The 19,156-nt window shown below is 45.5% G+C and overlaps 1 protein-coding gene across 1 annotated transcript in view; it reads left to right on the top strand.

Annotated features, from left to right (window-relative positions):
• Positions 1-19,156, top strand: part of LOC140396784 (uncharacterized) — a 74,914-nt gene that overhangs the window by 10,036 nt on the left and 45,722 nt on the right. The window contains exons 4-7 of the mRNA XM_072485502.1: positions 5,763-6,089; positions 8,800-8,895; positions 12,976-13,003; positions 14,834-14,886. Coding sequence (XP_072341603.1) covers positions 5,763-6,089; positions 8,800-8,895; positions 12,976-13,003; positions 14,834-14,886 — 504 coding nt within the window. The remainder of the gene's footprint in view (positions 1-5,762; positions 6,090-8,799; positions 8,896-12,975; positions 13,004-14,833; positions 14,887-19,156) is intronic.

Genomic DNA, 19,156 nt, shown 5'->3' with positions numbered 1-19,156 from the left:
GAACAGACCTCTTCATTCACCTGAGGAAGGAGCAGCGCTCCGAAAGCTAGTGACATCGAAACAAACCTGTTGGACTTTAACCTGGTGTTGTAAGACTTCGTACTGTTCTATGACCTAGCCAGTTCTGTATCTATCTTGCCAGCTCACCCCTCATCCCGCGTGACTTCACTTTTTGTACGAGTCTGCCATGAGAGACCTTGTCAAAGGCCTTACTGAAGTCCATATAGACAACATCCAGCGCCCTACCTGCATCAATCATCTTTGTGACATCTTCGAAATACTCTATCAAGTTAGTGAGACACGACCTCCCCTTCACAAAACCATGCTGCCTCTCGCTAATACGTCCATTTGCTTCCAAATATGAGTAGATCCTGAAATAGAAAGAAATTGCGTAAACGTTGAAACTGTTTATGTTATCTGTCTCCCTACATTCGTAACAAAGACATCTTGCAAATTCTGCGGGTAGTTAAAGTATGTGAAATTCTGAAAACAATCACCTACAACAGGGAAGAGGTTCTGGGTTAAGGTGTGCATATAAAGTCTGACAATGCCACAGGAACTAATGGCTGCACCCTCGGCTATTGTTTTGACAGAGTTGAGTAAGAAGACAGCGGGGCTTCGGTTATAACTTGCAATATTACTGTGTTCCGAAACAGGGTCTAGCGGGTTACAGAATAGCAAAAGCTAGCTTTTGCAGTCAGGAATGAGTGTAACAGAAAAATACAGGACAGATTGTCTCGCATCCATGTTCGGAATTTTGTTATAATCCATCGTCGAGTAGATTGTAGCAGCATCATTAGGAAGCGACCATAGAACCCGAAGTGCCAACATGCCATGTGGAACGTATATCAGGTTTCACAGTTTATTGAAGATCGTTGAGTAGGTAACAGGGGGGGCCGATATAGGAGAACCTGTAGGTATAATCCGTTTGATTTTTCAGAGTGACTGGGCGAGGTCCACATTGAAGATGACTAAAGAAAATAGGAGATCGAATTGGTTTTGGAAGAGGGGGGGGCTTTGAAATTGTTATTTAAAACAAATTTTGTAACATTTCCAGAGAGAAAAGGCCCTCTGCAAAGACCCTTAACATAGTGAAAACAAACAGTGGGAAAGAATAAACGTGTTATTAAAGCACGTCCCCTGTCAGCTCTGTTTGCTCTGCCCCACGTGTTCAACTAAACTAACGTGGCTCTAAACGTCCCTCCCCCCCCTCCCTCAGGTGCCACTGCTGTCGGTTCCCTGCGCTGTTATCAGCGAGTCTGCCAGCGACCTTCTCCCCCGGGGGATCCCTAGACACCCCCCCCTTGCCCACTTAAGTATTCTCTGCTCTCCTTCCCGGCTGCCCCACCCAGCCCACAAAAAAAAACTCCCCTACCGCCCCCCCCCCCCCCCCGAGGCCTGAGCTGCCAGGACAACCCTGCGCTTGGCCCGAGCCCGTCCCTCCTCCTACTCTCCCTGGGGCCCCCTGGCCTACGCAAGCTACGCTGACCCCTGCCCTTGGCGCCTGTTTGCCTCCCACCTGAGCTCTCGGGCCCTCCCCCCACATAACAAGGACCCATTAACCTGATTGTATCTCACAATGCCCTTTCAAGTCCCTAACCAGCCCCAAACCCATCCCCCTCTCCGAAGACCCGATATCCCGCCAAAAGGTACCAAGCGCAGGGCCTCCTCTAGCCTCCCCCCCCCCAACCCCCCTCGATGCTATACGCCAAAAACATCCTACAAAATGCGCGCTCCAGCCCCCGCTCTCCATCCCGGATGAAAACAATATTGGATAGAACATTACAGTACTGGATAATTTAACAAACCGCCGCCACACAAAAGCTGAGCCCGCAGAGTCCTTTAGTTCAAGTCCAGCTTCTTCTTTTAATAACAGTCCGCAGCTAGTCAGAGCAAATTAGGTTAACAAACCACCGTCACTGTACAGCACTGAGGAAACGAAGTGCCCTTTAGTTCAAGTCCAGCTTGTTTTCTTTAATACAAGTCCAAACCTGTTCTGGTGTCTCAAAGTAGTAGTGGAGTTCCTGAAACGTAACCCAAAGCTTCGCAGGATACAGCATTGCAAACCTCACCTCCTTTTTGTAGACCGCTGTCTTTACATTGACGAATCCTGCACTCCACTTGGCCAGCTCCGTTCCCAAGTCCTGGTAGATGCGCACCTCGCAGTTCTCCCATCTGCTGCTTCTCTCCGCCTTGGCCCATCGCAGTGTTCCCTGTCAGCAATCAGGTGAAAGTGGACCACAAGGTCGGTCCCTCGTCCTGGACCTCCTTGCCCTTGCCCGGACTCTATTCGCCCCATCCAACTCCAGTGGTCGGGGGGAGGCCCCCGGCCCCATCAGCGCTTCGAGCATACCTTTCACGTATGCCCCCATATGCGACCCTTCGCAGCCCTCTGGGGTGCCAACGATCCTCATATTCTGCCCCTGGCTCTGTTCCCCAGCTCTTCAAGCTGCTCCTGCATCCTCCTCTGGCGGGCATTCAGCTCTTCCCCGTCGTGCTCCAGCTCCGCCACCATGTCCTCCTGGCTGGAGAGCTTCAACTCGACCTCCCTGAGCGCCTTCTCCTGGGCCACCTGCGCATCGACCATTCGGTCCATTACCGCCCTCATCGGGTCCAACGTGTCCCTCTTCAATTCAGCGAAGCAGTTCTTTAAAAACTCCACCTGCTGCTCCCTTGGCCAGTGAGCCTCCGCTCCCTGGTCCCTCCGTCCGCCATGTTTCGCCGCCTGGCCCGGGGTCCCCGCTGCTCCCGCTTCGAGCCCTGCCGCTCCACTCGGACATTTCTGATCCAGCTGCCCCTGGGTGGGGGGGGGGGGGGGGGGGGGGTGAGTTGGGGGGGGGGGGGGGAGCCTCTTCCCTCTCGTCGCCTCAACCTAACCAGGTCGCCATGCCCCGCAAAAGTCCGTTCAAAAGGTTTGTTTGCCCATCGCGGGAGGGAGCGATCGGACATGCGACCTTCTTCCTCGATCCCGACCTGCGTCCTGTTTCCTCGAGCAAGAGGTCAAATTGTTAATGGTACAATTATAGAGTTAAAGTGGATTTGTTTGCTAAAATAAGAATAATAATCTGTATTATTGCCACAGGTAGGCTTATATTAACACTGCAATGACGTTACTGTGAAAATCCCCACGGCGCCTGTTCGGGTACACAGAGGAAACATTCAGAATGTCCAATTCACCTAACAAGCACGTCTTTTGGGAGGAAACCGGAGCACCCGGAGGAAATCCACGCAGACACGGGGAGAACGTGTAGACTCCGCACATACAGTGACCCAAGCGGGAATTGAACCTGGGATCCTGGCGCTGTGAAGCAACATGAAAGTAGAGGTGCTCTTAAGGGAAAAAGTATACAGCTATTTGACTGTCGTGCACTTCACCTGAGAAACTAGACGGAGTAATGGAGTTAAAAACTGGTCTTTATTCACAGGCTATAGCGAGTGCTCTCAACATTTATATCCGGACACAAAAAGGACCAGATTCAAGAATGGTCCAGACAGTTATACTTTTGAGATTTCATTGCAGGAAATTAGCATATACCAGTCATTTATTACTAGTTATAGCTATCCAACCCTGACTATCGATTCGGGTAACATCATACATAGTATATAAGAATGCTTACCCGATCACATTGAAGGCACGCTTGCTTAGTTAAGCTATGCAATCATTCCAAAGTCACGCATGCTATCTTTCCCTTGAGTGATATTGGTGATCGTATATCTGAGTTTAGCCATTAAATCATCTCAATTACATTTCCTATCAGCAGTCTGACTGGGGCCATCACAATGGCACCTAGTTACACTTTGTAGAATGGGCCTTTTTTCTCGGCTGAAAACTGCCTTCTCAGAGACACGGTCTGTCCTTGTACTATCTCTCACACATTGCAATTCCATAGTGTGAAATTGAACAATTCAATTTCTCCAATCAAATGGTGTAACTGCAGGCGTTCCCAAATGTTTGCAGTACACTCTCTCCTACATATCGATGCCCACATTGTATTCTGCAGATGCAGAGCTTTTCATCCGGTTCGTAAATTATAACTAGTTGAGTATCACAGGGTCACTTTTGGTGCCTTAACTAGTTATATTCCAGTTGAACAACTACAACAGACGGAACAGATGTATAACTGAGAACCCGAATTTGAGAGCTGGCATACAGACTAATAGGCTGCGGTTGCCAAGTGGTATCGTCTCTTGGTTACTAATGCAGCGACCCAGTGTAATGCACTCGGGGCCTAGAATCGATTCCCACCACTGCACATGGTTCAATTGAATTCAATAAAAATCTGGAATTATAGATGGAATGATGACCATGAATCAGCATCGCTTGTCGGCATTGTAGCACAGTTGCTAGCACAGTTGCCTCACAGTGAAGGGGACCCAAGTTGAATTGCCGGCTTGGGTCACTGTCTGTGCGGTGTTTGCACGTTCTCCCCGTGTGTGCATGGTTTTGCTCCGGGTGCTCCGGTTTCCTCCAACAGTCCAAAAATGTGGAGGTTTGCTGGATTGACTATGCTAAATTGCCCGTAGTTTATAAAAAAGGTTTGGTGGGGTTACTGTGTTACAGGGATAAGGTGGAGATGTGGGTTTGCGGTAGGGCTCTTTCTAATGGCCGGTGCAGACTGGCTGGGTCGAACGACCTTCTTCTGTACTGTAAGTTCTATGACATTATGATTCTATGATAACCGAAACACTCCAGTACGGGCATCATCATGTGGACCCTTTCCAGTGCTGTCACATCCCTCATACAATGCGCATCGCAGAACTCCACACAATGTATCTTGACTTGCAATTATTGATATCAGTGGTGCAATATCTGGTGTGCAGTCTTCAATCATCTTCCTCCCTGCTGTACACTGGCATCTCTCGAGTTATCGATATAATCTAGCGGCAGCTCCCTGTCATTATCGGCAGACTCCCTGGAACCAGAGCAAATGGTGGACTGACCCACATTGGTACACAGGCCTTGGGAGTTAACATCTGGTTAGTTCCTTGTGGGTGCCTTCTTACAGTTTGCAGCTTCGGCTAAACAGCGTGTATGTGGAACACAGATTGATAAAGAAGTCGTAACCCCTTCAGCACTTCTGGGATAATTAAAGTTTTTTAAATTAATTTCAAATTAATACCGATATAATGTTTTTACCCATATCAAAACCTTTCCGTCCAATTAGGGACTGTCAAAAAATTCTGGTCAAAGCACAGACAGCAGACGTCACCTGAACAAACGAAAACACCGTTGAAATTTAACCGATTTCAATTTAAGTGATGTACATTAAAAAATGTTTAAGCTGAACCAAATGCGCGTTAAATCTGAGATTCAAAGGAGGGGATTTGAAGAGCAGTTGTGGAGGAAAAGACTAATATGAAATATAAGAGAGCAGGCACGATCCGTGATGTTTCTCAGGCATATTAAATTTGATATTAGGCGATAGCAACCAGAGAGACCAGCGTCAACCTTCAGGAGAAGGATGGTTACAATTTAGTGCCATGAGAGGTTGATGGCTGAATACATTGTTGGGAGATGTGCATGATCGCATAGCCAATTACACTTTTCGAAAGCAGGTGAGTTCAATTCAAGTGCAGACGCAAAGTGAGATGTCAATAATTAAAGTCTTGTCAATTGGCTATATTTGTTCAGCATTACGAAAACGTAATATTATTTTTTGGGGAATCAAACAAATTAATTTTTTTCTTTTTACTTATGTCTCTCGCGCGACATACCTCGTCTTCTGTTTCACAATTTTCGTGAATGTTTCTGTGTGTTACAGATGAACTCTCGCCACCGTCCATTAAAAAGGTCCCAGAGTCTGGTGAAAAGGCGAACACTGCAGATGTTCATATTTCCTGCCAAGGTGAAATCCGCCCCACAGGTGGAACATTTCACTTATGTAAAGGACAGAACAGAACATGTGTTCAGACTCGTAATGTCAACGTATCGAATGTGATATTTACCATCAATACTTTGGAAAATAATTCCACAGGAAATTACAGCTGCCAATATGAAACAGACGTTCCACAAGGTCGTAAGAATTCTTCATTCAGTGAATATGTCGAGATTGTTGCGAAATGTCAGGACGGACGCCGATTACAACAAGGTTTTTATATGAGCAGGAGTCTGCGTGTGTGGAGATGGATGTATGTGTGTCAGGAGTGCGGGTGCGTGAGAGGAGGACCGTGTTCGTGTGTGCGAGGACTGTGGGTGTGGTAGGAGTGTGTGTGTGTGTGATTGAGAGGAGGACGGTCTGTGTGAGTGTAAGTGTCTGTGTGTGAGAACGAATGTCTGTGAGCGTGATGTAACGAGGCGTGAGTCTGAGGAGGGGTGTGTGAGAGAAATGTGTGTGTGTCTATGAGGAGCAGTGTTCGGCGCGTGAAGAGGAGTGTGTGCGAGTGAAGACCATGTGTGTGAGATACGCGTGTCTGAGTGAGGGGTGTCTGCGTCTTTGAGCTGTTCGTGTGACGAGGAGTGTTTATGTTAGGAGGTGCGGATGTGTGACTCGGGATTGTGTGTTTGTGGAGAGTGTGCGTCTGTGAGAAGTGCATGCCTGAGGAGGAGTGCCTATGAAGAAGAGTGTGTGTGTGAAGAGGATGTGTTTGAGGAGTATGTGTGAGGAGCAGAGTGTGTGTGAGAGAAACGTTTGTGTGTAGGGAGGGGTGTGTATTTGTGCCAAGTGTCTCTGTGAGGAGGAGGATGTATGTGTATGGTGGAGAGTGTGCATGAGGAGTGGTGAATCTGTGTGAGGAGGGAAGTGTGCGTGAGGATGAGTATGTGATGAGTGCGTGTGTGAGGAGGAGAATGTGCTTGAGAGTAGTGTGTGTGAGAAGCGTGTTTGTCTGTGAGGAGTGTGTACGTCACGAGTGCGTGTGTGTGCGGAGGAGTGTGTGCAAGGAAGAGTGTGCGTCAGTGAAGAGGAGTGTGGGTGTGAGGAGTGCGTGTGTGTGTGAGGAGAAGTGTGTGCAAGGAAGAGTGTGCGTCAGTGAAGAGGAGTTTGGGTGTGAGGAGTGTGTATGTGAGGAGTGCGTGTGTGTGAGGAGGAGTGTGTGTTTAAGGAAGAGTATGTACGTGAGGAGGAGTATGAGTGTGAGGATGAGTGTGTGTGTGGCAAGTGTCTCTGTGAGGAGCATGTGAGTGCCACGAGGAGTGTGCGTATGGAGGCGAGACTGCATGAGGAGTGGTGCGTGAGTGGGCGGTGTGTGTGTGAGGAGGTGTGCGTAAAAGGATTGTTAAATACGTGTGGGGAGGTGTGAGTGTGAGGAGGTGTGAGTGTGAGGAGGACTGTGTGTTTGTGAAAAGAATGTGTGAGGAGGATTGTGTTTGTGAAGAGTATGTGTGAGGAATGTGTGTGATTGAGGATGTTGTGCTTAAAGCGGAATGTGTGCAATCAACGAGCAATGTGTGTGTTGCCGTGTGCGCACGTATGAACAGTGTGTGTCTGAGGAGGTGGGTGTGTTGTAGAGGAGAATATCCGTATGCTGATGAATGGAAACTTTATTTCCATTCATTCGCATACAACATATATTTCTTATTGACCCAATGTATATATCCTGGGGAGATTTTGCTCAATTGTCATACATTTAATTTCTTGGTTCTTGCCTGTGTTCTGCGTTTGGTAAATCGTAAACAGTTACCGGCTGATGTTTTGCAGTTCTTGACTTTGGACACTTGACCAATTTATGTCCAGTCTTTGCGAACTACTTAATAGGAATGATACCATACATGGGAGTGCAGAGAAGCTGTCTGTTTGTCCTTAACATGTTAGTGTTAAAGTCTCCCTGGCAGAACACGCAAAGGTGACAGAGGGAGTAAATTCTTCACCTGACGTCCATTCGAATCGAATGGCAAAGAAATAAAAACTTTCATATATTCTCCGGGGTCAGGTCCATCTCACAACTGAACTGATAAATCATCAACAGATGGTAATGACCTGGTTCGCATCCCACCATGATAGAGGGTTGAAATTTGAATTCAATATAAAGCTGGAATAATTAATCCATCAGACTTTCCTTTCGGAAGCGAAATCTTGGCCTGCTACAAGGTTTCAGTGAATCACAACGCAGATTGGAGGAACAGCACCTCATCTTCCGATTAGGTACATTACAACCTCTGGATTCAACAGTACGTTTAACAACTTTAGGCTGTGGAATCTCTCCACCCCTAAACCCCATTTTTATTTCTAACAGGTTACTTTCACTTCATTTTTCCCCTCCCCCAACCCAACCCACTTGGGCCATCTCTTTTCTTTTCCTTGTCCTTGGACACACTGCCACTAACACATCTTGATCTATTAATGTGCCATTTTCAAGACCCTTCTTAGCCGAATCACCCCCCTTTACATACCCTTAGTTTGATTGTCCACGACTAATTTTCAACCTCCACCTATCTCTAGTCTTCTATCCAGCCCTTCTGTTCCACGCTCCCTCCGCAAAACGGTACACATATTTGCCGTTCTCTCTATCTTTGCCGGAGTCATCCAGACTCGAAATGTTAGCTCAATTCTCTATCCACAGGTGCTGTCAGGCCTTCCAAGGTTGTCCAGCACGTTCTGTTTTTGTATCGTATTCCCACATCCGTAACAATTTGTTTATATCTGAGCCTTACCTTGTCAGATCAGATATCTGGTTCCAATTCAAATTTTGGAGCACACAGATGTTTCCCCATGCAATAGCGTTCATGCATTACAACGTTGTCAAAATCACCCCAAAATCAGCCAGGCATCACCAAACACACCTCCTGCTATGATACGTGTCTGCTGCAAATGCTGCAGATTCAACTTAATTCTTAACATGTCTTTTTTTTCTATGGCATAGTTCGTGAACAAATGTTTGCGATTTCCGTCGGATGTGGAGCTTTGATCGTCATCTTACTGATTGTGGCGCTCATTTCTTTCTTCATCGTGAAGAGAGGTAGGCAGCACAATGTGATACGGATTATGTGTACCGAGTTGTTCAAAATGATGTGTTGGTTTGCGAGAGGGTCCAGAGGAGGTTCACAAGAATGATCACCCCAATGAAGGGCTTATCATATGAGGAACAGTTGATGACTCTGACTCTGTTCTCGATGGAGTTTAGAGGGAGGAGGAGGGGGAATCTTTTTTAAATGTGCAGAACACTGAGAGGCCTGGATAGAGAAGACGTGAAGGGTTTGTTTCTCCTACAAAGAAGAGCTGGAACCCGAGGTAACAGCCTCAGACTGAAGGTACGATCCTTTAGAACAGAGATAAGGAGGACTTTCTTCAGCCAGAGTGTGATCAATCTGCGGCACTCATTGCTGCACAAGGCAGTGTACGAATAGTCACTGAGTGTTTTCAAGATAGAGACATGTTCTTGACCAGTAAAGGAATCATGTGTTATAAGGAAAAGTCAGGACAATGGGTATGAGAAACACATGAGGCATGATCAAATGTCCGGGCAGTCTCGATGGGTGGAATGGCCGAACTCTGCTCCTATATGGTCTTATTATCTTGTGTCTTCAAAGGAATATACTTATATATATAAATAAATGACGAAATTTAACAGCAAAAAGACTTTGCAGAACGATGGGGTCAGAAATAACTATGAAAACAGGAGCAGTAGCAAAATAGCTCTTAAAACCCTCTCCCAGAGCTCGCCAATGCTCTGAAGCCTGACCAGGTATAGGTCCATCAATTATGGATGACAAAGGCATTTAAGAAAATTCTACTCCAACTGACACTCCATGAAAACTGGTATTCTCAAAATGTGGCGCGGTCTTGTAAACATTTAGTGCCCCTCCATCAAATCGGTTGCAAAAGGTAATACAGTGAGCTAATTTTGAATCGTGCCGTCTCTCTGCAATAGAGTTTGAACATTATTGAATCACACCAGGATATTGACATTTAAAATAGTTTGTAACATTTGAATCATCACCTGGGAAACAACAGAAACGCGAGTTCCACCATTAACAAATTATTAGGCAATGTAATGATTCATTGAAAACAGCAGCACTGAATATCAGGCTCCGCCTAGAGCAGATGTCATCTTCGGTACTCGGACCAAAGAGGCACTTGTGCATTTCCTACCCATCGTATTGGTATTCAGTCGAATTGACAAGAACAAAATCTAATGAATGTCACGGACAGCAAACGGCTGTCAATACTAATTTAGTTAAAAAATATCGTATTTTTGTCAAATCACTTTTTCTTTGACCATTTGGATTGAAGTGAGTACCAGCATTGTCATAGATTATCATAGAATTGACAGTGCAGAAGGAGGCAATTCTGCCCAGGGTGTCTGCACCGTCTCTTGGAAAGAGCACCCTACCCAACGTTAGCACCTCCACCCTATTCACATAACCCAGTAACCCCACCCAACACTAAGGGCAATTTTGGACACTAAGGAAAATTTATCATGGCTAATCCACCTAACCTGCACATCTTTGGACTGTGGGAGGGAATCTGAGCACCCGGAGGAAACCCACGCACACACGGGGATAATGTGCAGACTCCGCACAGACAGTGCCCTAGACGGAATCGAACCTGGGACCCTAGAGATTTGAAGCAATTGTGCTATCCAGAATGCTACAGCGCTGCCCATTGTAGTCCAGTTCTTCCAATATCTCATCCGCCAATGTTACTGCACCCCGCAATCAACTCTTCAGAAGCGATCAAGTATTGGAGTGAGTGGTCAGGGTGAGATAAAAGGGACCAGAGTTTATGGGGAGAAGGCAGAAGAATGGGGGTGAAAAAATATCAGCCATGATTGAATGGCGGAGCAGAGTCGATGGGATGAGTGGACTAATTCTGCTGTATGTCTTATGGTCTTATGACTGTTTTACTCTAGTTCTCAATGCTCAATTATAGTCGAAGTGGCGACAGTTTAAAAAGCGCGACGATAGAATTGTCCGTTTCGCACACTATAGGTAGTCGCGATTTGTTTCTTTTGTATGTTTCTATCGTTGCATTTCCAAGTTGACGCATAGTTAAAATTATTTTAAACCATGTAATTCAAGTTTGCCCAGAGTTGATTGGCGGGCAGCTGTTACGCTCCTCCATGATGTTAATACTGGGCAAGTTGCGCGGCAAGGTAGCACACTAATCAGCAATGCTGTTTCTCAGCGCCAGGGACCTGGCTTCAAATCCAGCCTTGGAAGACGATCTGAGCGGACCGTGCTCTGTCTCTCCGTGGCTGGGTGGGTGTCATAGATTATCATAGAATCATAGAATTGACAATGCAGAAGGAGGTCATTCGGCCCATCGAGTCCGCACCGACTCTTGGAAAGAGCACCCTACCCAAGGTCAACACCTCCACCCTATCTCCACAACCCAGCAACCCCACCCAACACTAAGGGCAATTTTGGACACTAAGGGCTATGTATCATGGCCAATCCACCAAACCTGCACATCTTTGGACTGTGGGAGGAAACCGGAGCACCCGGAGGAAACCCACGCACACACGGGGAGGATGTGCAGACTTCGCACAGACAGTGACCCAAGCCGGAATCGAACCTGGGGCCCTGGAGCTGTGAAGCAATTGTGCTATCCACAATGCTACCGTGCTGCCCTCCAATGCCCTCCAACTTCTCCGATTTCCCCCCATAAAGATGTGACGGTTAAGTAGATTGACTAAATTGCTCATTGGTGTCCAAAAGATGTGTAGACTAAATTGGTTGGCCATGATAAATTGTCTATTTGTGTCCAGGTATGTGCAGGTTAATTTATGGGGATGATTTGGGTTTGACGGGGAAGTGTACCTCAGTAGGGTTCTTTTTTTGATGGTTGGTGCAGTGTTTGAACTGTAAGGATTCTGTGATTTCACGATTTTTTTGAATCGAAGACTCGTTTCTCAAACCCGACTTGATAGATCCGAACGTTTGGCAGCATTTGGGAAGAGACGAAGGTAATTGACGATTCAAGTTTGTGTGACTCATCTTCAGAGTTAAATCGAGGGGGAGATATGATAGACTTGTGCTGTTGAACAGGGGGTTGAGCTGGTGAGGAAAATAGGTCAGTGATAGGTTCGAGCTAGCGAGATTAGACCGAGGGCAAAGATGGACAGAGGGCATAGGGAATCTTAATGGTGCTGTTAAAGACTAAAACAGTTGCTGATAGTGACATAAATGTGATGTAACAGGAAGTGCTCGTAGTGGAACATCCATCTCATGAACACTTTCTTTGTTTTATCCCAAGATTTGGCTTTGTCAGGTCTCTCACCTAACCCCGACTTTCGATCCGGTCCACTCCATTTAAGATAGTCTAACACCCATCGCATGTCTCCAAATATTTAGTTCAGAAGCCATACGGGATACGGGCTGGAAGTGTTCATTCCGATTCTCCCTCTGCCGTTGCTGCCATACGCCGAGGTCATTTTCAGCATTTTCCCTTTTTACTTTAGATTTCCAGCAGCTGCAGAATTTTTCTTTTTAATATATCCGATTCAGTTTAAGATTTGGTGCGTCAAAGTTGTTGAACAAGGTCTCAAGAGTCAGCTGCTGGATGTTTATGACAAATAAACCATTTATCGATTCAGGAAAGGTGCACAATATTAGACCAGCCAAACGATTAGGAATCTCTCAATGTAATAGAAGAATGCGACTCAGATTTCCACTATTCTTTAGACTCAGATTTATCTTTACGAGCATATAGGCCAGTGACGGAGATTTCACTCCCTGACAAACGGTCCGCTCTTGGGTAGGCACAGGTTCCAATGTTTTTCATGTAGTGGATAATTGAGCTTTTACTTGGTGCTTTTCGCATCAGCATGGTGATGCTGATTGTTATGAAGATTAAGATGCTGAAAGTGATGATGATGATGTTTGCTATGATGATGCTGATAATGATGAACGGTATGTTGATCATGATGATGATGGCTATGATGATAATGCAGATGAATATTATGGAAATTATTATTTGCATCTAGATTCCAAATAAAATCTTTGAAACACGAGTGGCATTGAACGTTTGATAAATTAGCCCAGATTGAAGATTATTTGCCACCCGGTTAACAACTTTTCCCCTTTGATTCTGGCAGGACGAAAAAAAAGGCAGAACCTGGTCAGGTGAGGATATTACATCACGCATATTATTTTGAGATTCACAACTTTATGCAAAGCCCACAGTTATTTGTTCAGGACAGGTGGCAACCACCATTCATCGCTTCCCAAAGACTGGCACTATTTTTACCTCTACATTAGTTTACACTGGAATCAACTTCAAGAATCCCTTCCTTTCTGTTCAACCAATGAACTAGATCCATCTTATGCAACCGCTATTTCGCATACGTTTCGTGTACGTTTTTCGAAACAGAAAACCAACCCTCCGAATTCTCGTTTCAAATGCTGACCGTCCTATTTAATTTGTGATAAATGCACAACTCCCCCGTTCTCTGTTAACACAATTTGGTCCGGGACCAGTGACCGATATTGCCAGGTTCCTGCCGACTGAGCCACGTCGTTCTAGGAAATGATTGTAATCACTTTGTAAGATACAGCACCACAGATTTTCATTCACAATCATGTTTGGGAAACACGTATAGTGTTCAATCCTGGTCGCCACACTACGGAAGGATGTGGAGGCTTTAGGGAGGGTACAGAAGAGCTTTACCAGGATGTTGCCTCGTATGGAGGGCATTAGTTATGAGGAGCGGTTGAATAAACTCGGTTTCTTCTCACTGGAACGACGGAGGTTGAGGGGAGACCTGATAGAGGTCTACAAAATTATGAGGGGCATAGACAGAGTGGATAGTCAGAGGCTTTTCCCCAGGCTAGAGGGGTCAATTACTAGGTGGCATAGGGTTAAGGTGCGAGGGGCAAGGTTTAGAGGAGATGTACGAGGCAAGTTTTTTAAACAGAAGGTGCCTGGAACTCGATGCCGGAGGAGATGGTGGAAGCAGGGACGATTGTGACATTTAAGTGGCATCTTGACAAATACATGAATAGGATGGGAAAAGAAGGATACGGACCCAGGAAGTGTAGCAGATTTTAGTTTAGTCGGGCAGCATGGTCGGCACAGGCTTGGATTGCCGAAGGGCCTGTCCCTGTGCTGTACGTTTCATTGTTCTTTTGTTAAACTGCTCCTCCAGGGAATCCATCCTACAAAGACTGCAACTATATTTTGTGACTGTGACTATACGTTGGTTCTCACACTTACAAAATTACATCTTACTTCACTGATGGTTGACGTCTGTGATTATTATCATGCCCCCCTTTCTCATTCTTTGTGGAATCCATAGATTCCCTACAAAGCAGACGCCCATCATTCAGACCGTCGCGTATCCTCGACCATCTGAAAGAGCACAGCAGATAGGGTCACCACTGCGCCCATTCCCATCCGCCCGATCCCCATTGCCCTGTAATCCCAGTTAACCTACATAATTTTGGACACGAATAAAGAAGGTTACCATGGCCAATCCATCTAATGTACCGATCTCTGAACACGAACGGGAAATTTTGGCATGGCCAATCCATTTAACCTTCACATATCTGAAAAGAAAGGGGTAATGATAGCATTGTTAATCCACCTAACCTGTACTGTGGGAGTAAAACGAAGCACCTGGAGGAAACCCACGCTGATACGGGAGGCCATGTAAACTCCACAGCTGCCGGACTCCAACCTGGGTCCCTGGGTGATTTGAGGCAGCAGTGCTAAATACCGCGCCACTGGGCATCCCACCGCCAATCTCCATGCTGAGGAAAGGTTCTAATATCTATTTACTTCGCAAAATTGTGAATGCCCATCACTAAATTTTGCCTACCTCAGGGCTATTGTGTTTAATGTTGAATAACTGCAATTAGCCCACTTCACACCTTTCTAAAACATGTGTATAATTAATAAACATTAGTTCTGGTCAACATTTCGAAATCCTTAGTATATTTGACTTTATTTTGCAGAATTTCCACTACAACGGATGTAGAGAGGCGCCATGGAAACAAGAATTGCAAGTGTAAGTGTAGGATTCATGCTCGAGGTCGGGTTCAATTACGTGGATTAAAAATAATATTGTTTTGTCCGATTCATATGGCGGTAAACCGTTAGTGACCATCATAATACTGGTTGCTGTTCAGTGCAGCGGATGATAGAATATAGCATTGGAATGTCTCAAACATGCATTGGGAGTACCTGACCAGTAGTCATACTAAATTTTGTTTTGGATTTTGTTTGTTGCCACGTGTACCGAGGTACAGTGAAAAGTATTTTTCTGCGAGCAGATCATTAAGTACTTGAAAAGAAAAGTAAAGAAAAGAAAACACATAATAGGGAAACACAAGGTGCACAATGTAACTACATAACACCGGCATCGGGTGAAGCATACAGGGTGTAGTGCTAATGAGGTCAGTCCATAAGAGGGTCATTTAGGAGTGTGGTAACAGTGGGGAAGAAGCTCTTTTTGAGTCTGTTCGTGCGTGTTCTCAGATGATTGTATCTCATGCCCGATGCAAGAAGTTGGAAGAGTGAGTATGCGGGATGGGAGGGGTCTTTGATAATGCTGCCCTCTTTCACGGTAGCACAGTGGTTAGCACAGTTGCTTCACATCTACAGGGTCCCAGGTTCGATTCCCGGCTTGGGTCATTGTCTGTGCGGAGCCTGCACGTTTTTCTCGTGTGTATGTGAGGTTCATCCTGCGCGCCGGTTCCTCCCACCATCCAAAGATGTGCGGGTTAGGTGGTTTGCCCATGCCAAACCTTCGTGTCCAAAAAGGTTCAGTGGGGTTACTGGGTTGCGGGGATAGCATAGAAGTGTGGGCTTGCGCAGGGTGCCGATGGGCCGAATAGCCTTCTCAACTGTAAATTCTATGATTCTCTCCCCAGGCAGCGGGAGATATAGATGGAGTGAATGGATGGGAGGCAGATTGGTGTGATGGATTGGGCAGTGTTCACGACTCTCCGTCGTTTCATACTGTCCTGGACCGAGCAGTTGGCACACCAGGCTGTGATGCAATCAGATAGGATGCCTTCTATGGTGCATCTGTAAAAGTTGGTAAATATCATTGACGTGGCCTTATGCAGAACTCCGACAGAAATTGGGCAGAATTGCATTTCCGAACTATTTCCACCCACGCACAAATTTCTGACTAATTCTTTTTTTTTCATTTAGCGTACAATTTCATTTTTTTAAATTAAGGGACAATTTAGCGTGGGCAATCCACCTACTCTGCATATCTTCCGGTTGTGAGGCCAAAACCCACGCAAACACGGGGAGAATATACAAACTCCACACGGACAGTGACCCAGAGCCTGAATCCAACCTGGGACCTCGGCGTCGTGAGGCAACAGCACTAACCACGGCGTCACCGTGTTGCACTCACATTCTGACAAATTAAATCAATGACTGTGAGCTGGGAGATGCCAGATTGATATCCTTTCGATTGCGTTCCCTCGTGTCCAAATTTAGCACTAAAATAATTTATGAAATTGCAGCTGATATGGGGACACATTGTCGTATTAGCTGCGTTTATAGGACACCAGGGCTAGTATGCGGTCCATTCCAGCTCCATTTGACTCGACGTCACAACACAAATTAAGCAACAATTCATATACATATCTGGGGCATCACGGTGGCGCAGTGGGTTAGCACTGCAGCCTCACGGCGCCGAGATCCCAGGTTCGATCCCGGCTCTGGGTCACTGTCCGTGTGGAATTTGCAAATTCTCCCCGTGTTTGCGTGGATTTATAAGAATATAAGAATTAGGAGCAGGAGTAGGCCATATGGCCCCTCGAGCCTGCCCCACCATTCAATGAGATCATGGCTGATCTTTTGTGGACTCAGCTCCACTTTCCGGCCCGAACACCGTAACCCTTAATCCCGTTATTCTTCAAACAACTATCTATCTTTGTCTTAAAACATTTAATGAATGAGCCTCCACTGCTTCACTGGGCTAGGAATTCCATAGATTCACAACCCTTTGGGTGAAGAAGTTCATCCCTAACTCAGTCCTAAATCTACTTCCCCTTATTTTGAGGCTATGCCCCCTAGTTCTGCTTTCACCCGCCAGTGGAAACAACCTGCCCGCATCTATCCTATCTATTCCCTTCATACTCTTATATGTTTCTATAAGATCCCCCCCTCATCCTTCTAAATTCCAACGAGTACAGTCCCAGTCTACTCAACCTCTCCTCGTAATCCAACCCCTTCAGCTCTGGGATTAATCTAGTGAACCTCCTCTGCACACCCTCCAGTGTCAGTACGTCCTTTCTCAAGTAAGGAGACCAAAACTGAACACAATACTCCAGGTGTGGCCTCACTAACACCTTATACAATTGCAGCAGAATCTCCCTAGTCTTAAACTCCATCCCTCGAGCACTGAAGGACAAAATTCCATTTGCCTTCTTAATCACCTGTTGCACCTGAAAACCAACTTTTTGCGACACATGCACTAGCACACCCAGGTCTCTCTGCACAGCAGCATGTTTAATATTTTATAATTTAAATAATAATCCCTTTTGCTGTTATTCCTACCAAAATGGATAACCTCACATTTGTCAACATTGTATTTCATCTGCCAGACCCTAGCCCATTCACTTAGCCTATCCAAATCCCTCTGCAGACTTCCAGTATCCTCTGCACTTTTTGCTTTACCACTTATGTTAGTGTCGTCTGCAAACTTGGACACATTGCCCTTGGTCCCCAACTCCAAATCATCTATGTAAATTATGAACAGTTGTGGGCCCAACACTGATCCCTGAGGGACACCACTAGCTACTGATTGCCAACCAGAGAAACACCCATTAATCCCCACTCTTTGCTTTCTATTAATTAACCAATCCTCTATCCATGCTACTACTTTCCCCTTAATGACATGCATCTTTATCTTATGCAACAATCTTTTGTGTGGCACCTTGTCAAAGGCTTTCTGGAAATCCAGATATACCACATCCATTGGCTCCCCGTTATCTACCGCACTGTTAATGTCCTCAAAAAGTCCCACTAAATTATTTAGGCACGACCTGCCCTTTATGAACCCATGCTGCGTCTGTCCAATGGGACAATTTCCATCCAGATGCCTCGCTATTTCTTCCTTGATGCTAGAATACAGCATCTTCCCTACTACCGAAGTTAAGCTCACTGGCCTATAATTACCCGCTTTCTGCCTACCTCCTTTTTTAAACAGTGGTGTCACGTTTGCTAATTTCCAATCCGCCGGGACCACCCCAGAGTCTAGTGAATTTTGGTAAATTATCACTAGTGCATTTGCAATTTCCCTAGCCATCTCTTTTAGCACTCTGGGATGCATTCCATCAGGTCCAGGAGACTTGTCTACCTTTAGCCCCATTTGCTTGCCCATCACTACCTCCTTGGTGATAACAATCCCCTCAAGGTCCTCACCTGTCATAGCCTCATTTCCATCAGTCACTGGCATGTGATTTGTGTCTTCCACTGTGAAGACCGACCCAAAAATCCTGTTCAGTTCCTCTGCCATTTCCTCATCTCCCATTACTAAATATCCCTTCTCATCCTCTAAAGGACCAATATTTACCTTAGCCACTCTTCTTTGTTTTATGTATTTGTAGAAACGTTTACTATCTGTTTTTATATTCTGAGCAAGTTTACTCTCATAATCTATCTTACTCTTCTTTATAGCTTTTTTAGTAGCTTTCTGTTGCCCCCTAAGGATTTCCCAGTCCTCTAGTCTCCCACAGATCTTTGCTACTTTGTATGTTTTTTCCTTTAATTTGATACTCTCCCTTATTTCCTTAGGTATCCACGGTCGATTTTCCCTCTTTTTACCTCCCTTCCTTTTTGCTGGTATAAACCTTTGCTGAGCACTGTGAAAAATCACTTGGAAGGTTCTCCACTGTTTCTCAACTGTTTCACTATAAAGTCTTTGCTCCCAGTCTACCTTAGCTAGTTCTGCTCTCATCCCATTGTAATCTCCTTTGTTTAAGCACAAAACTCTCGTGCTTGATTTTACCTTCTCACCCTCCATCTGTATTTTGAATTCCACCATATTGTGATCCCTCCTTTCGCCCCCACAATCCAAAGATGTGCAGGGTAGGTGAATTGCCACGCTAAATTGCCCCTTAATTGGAAAATATGAATTGGGTACACTAAATTAAAAAAAAAAAATTATATACAAATCCCCGACATCTTGGTCCTTTGATGCCCAATAATTACAATCACCAGATTGTAAGTTGAAACACATCTGTGTTTGTTTATAACAAGAATCAAGTTGCAACATGCTGTAATTACAGCTAGGGAACAAACACGTTAACCTA

This window comes from Scyliorhinus torazame, chromosome 20 (genome assembly GCF_047496885.1).
Source record: "Scyliorhinus torazame isolate Kashiwa2021f chromosome 20, sScyTor2.1, whole genome shotgun sequence".
Taxonomy (NCBI): domain Eukaryota; kingdom Metazoa; phylum Chordata; class Chondrichthyes; order Carcharhiniformes; family Scyliorhinidae; genus Scyliorhinus; species Scyliorhinus torazame.
Note: the sequence above shows the minus strand (reverse complement) of the source record. Positions and strands in the feature narration are given on the sequence as shown.